The sequence below is a fragment of the Eurypyga helias genome, unplaced genomic scaffold, assembly GCF_000690775.1.
Source record: "Eurypyga helias isolate BGI_N326 unplaced genomic scaffold, ASM69077v1 scaffold21161, whole genome shotgun sequence".
NCBI lineage: Eukaryota > Metazoa > Chordata > Aves > Eurypygiformes > Eurypygidae > Eurypyga > Eurypyga helias.
In genome coordinates this window covers 15,628-23,511 of record NW_010233009.1, presented here as the reverse complement: position 1 = coordinate 23,511, position 7,884 = coordinate 15,628, and the positions used below count along the sequence as shown (strand labels likewise).

The 7,884-nt window shown below is 40.0% G+C and overlaps 1 protein-coding gene across 2 annotated transcripts in view; it reads right to left on the bottom strand.

The window, feature by feature from the left end:
* Window positions 1-3,649, bottom strand: part of FAM126A (family with sequence similarity 126, member A) — a 22,087-nt gene extending 18,438 nt beyond the window's left edge. For both annotated transcript variants that reach the window (XM_010161602.1, XM_010161603.1), the window contains exons 1-2: window positions 3,576-3,649; window positions 2,569-2,670 (exon numbers count right to left, since the gene is read on the bottom strand). In XM_010161602.1, the coding sequence (XP_010159904.1) occupies window positions 2,569-2,670; window positions 3,576-3,626 (153 nt within the window). In that variant the 5' untranslated portion in view covers window positions 3,627-3,649. The remainder of the gene's footprint in view (window positions 1-2,568; window positions 2,671-3,575) is intronic.
* Between the last annotated feature and the right edge of the window lie 4,235 nt (window positions 3,650-7,884).

Below are 7,884 nucleotides of genomic sequence, written 5' to 3'. Positions count from 1 at the left end.
AAAAAAAAAAAATCAATCCAAGCTAAACTTGTTTTAGGAGCAAAACATCAGAGATCCTTCTAGAAAACTACCAGCACAAGTGCCTTCCATCTTCAGCTTACGTATTTCACACAATCTGCATGCTTCCTGTAGTGAAGAATCAGTTCAGAATGATGTGCTTGAACTTTAAAAGGCACATAAACAGCTATGACAGGTATCCATGCTCACATCGTTATCTCGGTTGAGACAGCTTTATATCAGCACATTTAAATGCGTAATCAGTAAAAAACAGATTTTCTTCCTCAAAATGCCACCACATGCTACAACCTAATATCAAAACGCACTAATGATTGTTGCTGTTTCAAGATACTGTTTTACACTAAAGCATTTCTAAAAGGCATCTAGGCTGAAACTGTTTTCATGCTGGAACAGAATAATGTCCAAGCAATTTCATCCTTCTTTTTAAGCTGCATCCAAGTGAGTTTAGAGACTCCAAATACTTTCTGCTTCCCAAAGCTAATGCCTAAGTGGCCACTATCCAGAAGGACAGCAATAGTGTTTTACATAGAAAGTAAAAAAATCTTGAATTTGCGCAGAAACAGACCGCAGGGTTTTTATGAGGTTTGGGGTTTTTTTTGTTGTTGTTGCTGGGTTTGTGGAGTTTAGTTTTTTGTTGTTGTTATCTTGGGGTTTTTTGTTGGGGTTTGGGTGGGGTTTTTTGTTTGTTTGTTTTTTTTACACTGTTGCACTCAGTCAGTCCTTTAAATCTTCACATCTACTGAACACTCTCCTTGTATTGAATTACATTTTTCACCCATCAGTGGCCCAGGAACCTCAAAAGATAATTACAAAGTCCTTACTTACAAAATTACTATGAACAGGAAATTTCTTTGCTATAGCAAGCAAGTAGTTCATTTATCTCACAAACTGATTATTAAATTTTTGTAAAAGCAAACCAAAGAAACCCATATGTAAATCAAAAATGAACCAGCAAGGAAATGTAGTCACAGATGCAAATACACATGGATACTTTTCAAAAGCTTAAAAAAAGAACACATCCTTCCCCAAAACAATGTTAATGACGATTTTAAGGTACAAAAAATTATTATATTAGAAGTACATGTATTCAAGTGTATACAGATGGGGTTGTCTGTCTGTTTTTTAATCTCAGCAGCATCTGTAGCGTTCACACATTAATCCTTCCCCTTTACGATACATACACGAGCTGATGAAGGACAGCACATACCCCACACTGTAAAGCAAGCTGTCATTACACAATGCAGCTAGTAGATCTCAAATAAGAATTAAAGGAAATTACTTGTCTTTTTAACTACTAGCTTTTAAGTATCTTCCCAACATGGAAAGCCCTAAGCAGCCCTTTCCACAAGTGACAGGTACTCTTAGAGCTAACGATCCACATCAACATTTTAGGACTGTTCTCCCCAGGCAGCAAAACACTCAGTGCCAGCACTGCCTCTTCATTTCAGTTCAAAGCCTCACTAACAAGGAAATCTTTGATACCTTGCCCCCAGAATTATCCCAACCACCTTTTCGAGCAGAATTTGACCACCATGCTGCTAAGGTCCCTGAGAAACCTAGTGATAGCCAGAAGTAGTAAGAAATCAAAGAACATATGTAAGTATCAATTTGACATTCATCAACAAGGAGACTCATCAGATTAATTTACATGTTGATATGCATGCTGAAGACCAGACAGGCTTGACTCAGTAGCTGGAATGACTCAGAATGCCTTTCTGAGCTGCAAAGTAAAATTACATTTCTTCTCTGCTGGACAACCGGGGAGCTTCTTTACCAGCATTTTCTCTAAAAATGTATATACTGAAAGCACTTTATCTTCTGACCACTACTGGAATCATCTCAAACTGTGGAAAGGTTCCTTATGCTGGGTCTTGTGAGAAAAAGAAATCAAGGACTTGGTGAAATTTAAAAATAACACACAAATGTTTGCTGGATGGTAGAAAGTGAGACAATACAGTTAACAAGACAACCAAAACCAGCTCAACAGGACACTTTAAAATCAAGTGCAGTCATGGGGTATGGAACCATATTCCTGACACAGGTACAGAGCAAACCTGCCCCCTTCCCCCAACTCTTTTTTTTTTTTTTTGGCCTTCATTTCAGCAAGGATACATCCACTTTATCAGTGTGTGTATTTATATTGTTATGTACTTAAAACAACAACAAAAACCCTAAAGCCTAAGCAGTAGCGTGGAAGAACTGCAAACCCATCTAACATTGTTCTCTTGGGTTGTAATAGACAAGCTTCTGATAGCAACAGATTCACATTCAAGTGATATTGAATTACACCTTTTCAATTGCTTAATATATTTCTCAATTCTATACCCCAGTCCTGAAGCCTGTGACTATGATCTACAAATTTAACTACAATCAGTAGGTTACAAGACTTATTGTTTCCATGGAAGGATGTCATTACTAAGAATAAACATTTTGATGGAGACTCTTCATGTAGTCCACATAGTTAGAACACAATTAACTAGCAAACAAGGTCTGATTTTATTCTGCTGGTGTTATGTCAGACATTTTATCTGAGAGATAAGATATACTCACTTCACTCTGTGGCTCCTGAATCACTTTGTAAAGAGATGAAATCAAAGTACTCTTGTCTTTCAAGTTTGTAGCATAGCTGGATATGGATGCTTCTGGCAGTGTCTAAAATAAAAATATTGTAACTAGTAGAAAAAGCAATCCTTATCATTAAAAAATAACAGCTATTTCATCAACAAATTTTCCATTACAAGTTACTATTTAGAGTTTATTATAAACTAAAACTTGTTTCACAAAGGAATACATACTACAGAAATCACCATGTTTTCAGGACAACAGAATTACCAGAAGAGACACTGAATTTTATCACTCTGCAGACAGTTTCATACAGAATGTAATGACAGTGGATAGGAAATAGGTAAAAGCCAAGTTTCACAGTTGCAATACCAGTGAAATTTCACTGTGAAATTGCAGTACTATGAAACTTAGCAGTTTGCAGATCCATACTTTTAAGTTTTCTCAAGACTGACTGCACACAGCTAGTGAACATGACTACAGTATATAGTATGACTCTGAAAGAACACAAGTTCCAGTTGGCGTGAACAGCTCTTCTCTAACACTAAACAGATTTTCTGCCAGTACTTAGGAGGTTAAAAATCTGATCTTTTTAATAACATTTTGGAAGCTGTATGTTTAAATTGACTGCTCGCAGCTCTTGCGGCACTACTTATCTGTAGGTCTTCACAGAAGATCATACTCCACTACACAGATAGGAAGACATTTCCAGTGTATCTAAGCAGACCAGGAGCTACAGTCAAGCCTAGTCCGAACTCAAACCAACAAGGCCATTCATCTGGGGTATGTATTTTCACTGCTCTGCATCAGGAAGCACGTAATCCCAAAGAGGACAAGGAAAAAACAAACTATTTCAAGCAGACATTTACATACAACACATTATCTCAGCAAACTCCAAGGTAACTACTTTTCTTCATAGTCTACAGTAATCAAGCACTCCTGCATACCGCTTCAGCAGCGATTTAAACACTAGTGGCTAAATATGAGTTTAATACCTTGAACTCCGATAACCACTCCTCCACAACACCAGTATCCACAGCTAACATCTTCCAACATCCGTTCCAAAACCTTCAGCCTGAAAGAATAAGTTAACAGTTTGTGAAAACTATGTAGCCACTGCATTAAACAGATCATGAAAATTAAGTCCCTGTGAATATTTAAAGAATCTTAACATGCTTTTACTCGTTATCATTTCACATGCTGACATTACTTTGAACTTTTATTCTACCTCGCTTATACAAGCTGCTGGAGGCATTAAGCATGGGAGTCTTCATGTACAGCAGTTCAATAAATTCCAAATATGTATTGCGTGGGAAGCTCAGTAAGTCAAGAATTGCAGAAATGGCATTTTGAAAACAGAAAATATTACCTTCTCCATTTCAATTTATTTTTCAGCTTACAGAAGTTGAGAGAAAACTGTACGGACTCACTGAAAAGAAATGACTGTTTAAGTTGTTCCTAGTCAACTGCTATTCCTATCTTGGAAAAGGTCACTGAAATAAAGGCTGACACAAAACCTTTCAGTCCTCCCCCATCATGGCAACTGCAAGACAACCAGCCTGCTGCCCCAGCATAGAGCCTGAGATAGGCTCCCCTGTCCAACATCCCGCACAGATCTCAGACAGAGCAAGAGCACCAGCACCAAAACTTAAACGCAAGAGACAGAGTTGCTTTTGAAACTCATTTCTGTTTTCTCTTAATTTTTGAGAAAACACTTAACCATCCTTTGGAGTGTCTTACTCTGAAACAAAGAGCAACGTATCATTAAGATAGAAAGTGATTAAAAGAGCATGCTGGGGGGGATACCTAGGTATAGGTATAGGTAAATTATTTAACAATGCACATCAGCTTATCCAAATTGTGACCATGGATTTCAAACTATAACAAAATTAAATACTCATCTGAGAAAAAAACCAACACTCAATTGGTAAAATGTTCAATCATGTGAGATAACCCATCCAGTTTTGCTTTGCCAGTTTAAAATTAGCCATGAAGTACTGATAACCAAGTATGGGTTTGTGGGTGAATAAGCTGAGCACTTAGGGGTCACGGATGAGAGGGCAGAGCAACGTGGGTGACCTTGTGGCAAGTGTCTGCTACTCATCACGATGAAATATAACGAGACCTTGTTCATAAAACTGAAGAAGCCTCCCATTTACAGGCACCTGGTGTTCATACAGAACATGAACCACCCTGTTATCTCGCAGAAGGACAACACAACAACAAACTCCAACGGTTTTTGGAGTGCACCAATTACAACTTCCTGAAGAAGGTTACTGAGGAGCCAACAAGGACAGGCAGTTTGCTGAACATCATAATTAGAAACATGGAAAAACCAGGCAGCACTGTGAAGGTTGGGGCAGCGATAGCTGCAGGGACCATGACACAGCAGAGCACAGGATCCCAAGAGGAAGAAGGATCAAAGCCAGATGGAAGAATGCTCAAGAATGGTTCCACTGGCTTTTTCAAAAATATCAGCAGCAACAGCATGACTAGGTCTCCACGGCTAAGTGAGACAGAGGACCTGCTGACCAAGGATAAGGAAAAGGCCAAGGCACTCACTGCCACATTTGCTTCTGCCATTATCAGCAAGAGCAGCCCCCGGCAACCCCAGGCCTCTCAGAGCAAAACTGCCTCAGCTGCCAGGCTCAAAGGGCTGTGACCAGAAGCACAAAGTCCAGCTGGAGACCCAGCCTTACTGGTGTATGCTGGGGGTCCATACCAGGCCAGGCCAGGTTAACATCCTCAGGAACAAAGGTGGGTGATGGGACAAACGCCCCCAGGCACCACCACACACAGGGGCCACACAGCCAGAAAGTGGCATTGCAGAAAAAGCCCAAGGGGTCTTCATGAGCAAGGGGAAGGCGAGCCAGCCACACGCACCCCAGCTGCACAGATGGCTGGCCGCCCCCAAACCACCAGTAGGTCAAGGGAGGTGATGCTTCCCTGTGCTTGGCCCTGGTGAGACACACTTGGAGCACTGGGCTCCCCAGCACAACAGACACATGGACATACTGGAGAGAGTTTGAGAAAGGGCCACAAAGCTGATGGACAAACTGCAGCACCTCTCACATGAGGAAAGGCTGAGAGAGCTGGCACTGCTAAGCCTGCAGAAGAGGAGGCTCACAGGGATTTTATCAATGTAGATGATTACCTAAGGGGAGGGAGTGAAGAAGATAGAACCAGGCTCCTGTCACTGGCACCCTGGGACAGGACAACAGGCAGTGGGCACAATGTGAAATTGAAACTGAAAAATGGTTTAAATGTAATTTCATGTAAGGGTTATCGGGTCGCTGTAACATTGTTAACACTGCAAAAGGTTGTCCAGAGTGGCTGAGGAGTCTCATCCATGAGAGATTTTCAAAACCCAGTTGGACAAGACCCTGAGCAACCTGTTCCAGTTTTCTCTACTTTAAGCAAAGGAGGTTGGACTTGATCTCCAGCAGTCCACTCAATACTCACCCATTCTGTCATCCTGTATCAACAAAGAAATAGGAAGGAATGTTATGAAACAAACTCATCGAGTTAAATACCAACTCTTTCTGACCAGCACTGATGGCCTCTAAATGTATAATGACAACCATATAGATTAGTGGCCTCTGAATGGTACAGATGGTGTGTCAAACCTTGCTGTGAAGAGAGGCTTCTAAGGATAATACTGCGTGCTAACAAACACAAAGGCTAGTCCTACTGCAATCATGGAAGCAACAACTTCACCAGTTCCTACAGACTCACAGGATATATTAGCCCTACCTTCACCCCGTGAAGGTGGACGAAGGCTTTTGCGATGTCTCATACTACAGCAGGATTGACAATAGTAACCATTCCCTACTGAGCCGCGTTAATAGCACCAATGCCTGTGCTAATATTGACTGTTCAAAGCAAGAAACCCATGATTTAAGTGTCCAGGGGAGTCCTAGATACTCCAGTCCATAGCTGCCACCGCGTTTATTGAAGACATGCATTTTTTCATGTATTTCTACTGATCCATCAAGGGTTATCTTCAGATTAAAAGCTCCCACACAACACAGGATTCATCTGACCAGTAAAAACAATAAAAGCATCCTTGGCTGTGTGCTGGGTTCAGCAAACCACGACAGGCTGGCATTATCCATTGAAGTAAGGACAACACTTCAAGCTCTTACAACTGTGTTTTTGAAGGCAAGTTTTTTGGGTTTGGTTTTTTTTTTGGCAAAAGCATGAACCTTTAACTGAAATCTATAAAAAGCTGAACTAAAAGAAACAGGACAAAGCTTTTACTGACCAGATCTTTGATTTTTAAAGTCGCAGAGGCATTCCATTGAGAGTTAAGGCACAGAGATGCACAAAAGAGACTGTCCTTACTTTACGTTCATGCATTAAAAAATTTGTTATGACCTTCTGAATACACTGTTTCACCTCAAACGCATATGCACCCACAGCAATGCACATTTGAGTGTCAAAAATAAGAAATCTAATTTTCTAATTATTTTCCTTGAAGACAAAGGTTAATATTATATGTTAGACCAATCTCTCCCTAGAAGCAAAAAAAAAAAAAGCCTCCGTTACACATATCAGGTGTGTGGGATCTATGAAAACAGGCAGGCAACCTACTGTTTTACTGAAGATTGCCACATTTTGTGCTAGTTAAATAATAGATCAAGTTGGACTGCAACAATGTATGGACAGCATTTAATTACAGCTCCGTTTGAGTGGAATCAATTGCAAGGTATAGGCCACTGTAAACATCAGATGCCTCAATCACTACAGAATTAAAACAACAAAGTGGATGAAGTAAATACATGCTACTTAGGAAAAAAAAGCTCTAAAATTATATTGAGAATGTATTTTATAAATACTGAAATGGTAACGGAAATTCAAACACTACAGCAGGCTCTACACAGTATTTCCCCAAAATGTCTTGTTTTAAGGTACATCCGCATGTCATTCCCTTTGACGAGACTTTTTTCCTTAGTCTCTTCCTCTTAAGTCCCTGCAATGAGTTAAAATGAGTACAGTTTGAGTATTTCTTTAAAAACAAATTGCCTTTTTCCCCATAAATCAAACAGTACTTTGACAAAAACTCCAAATTCCCCATGTTCCTCAGTCCAATAGAGTAAGAGGCAGAATCATTTGGATGTCCCCATAGGAGACGGTTGCAGGGAAAAGGAAGAAGTCTCAAAGATACAAATGATAGAACAAAATTAACTGTGATGGATCTCTGCAACAGTCAGGTGGTCACAGCTCTGACACATATATTCTCAGCTTATATCATACATGAAGTGAAACAACTTTAGGTGACACTCATTGCAGATCTCACATAAC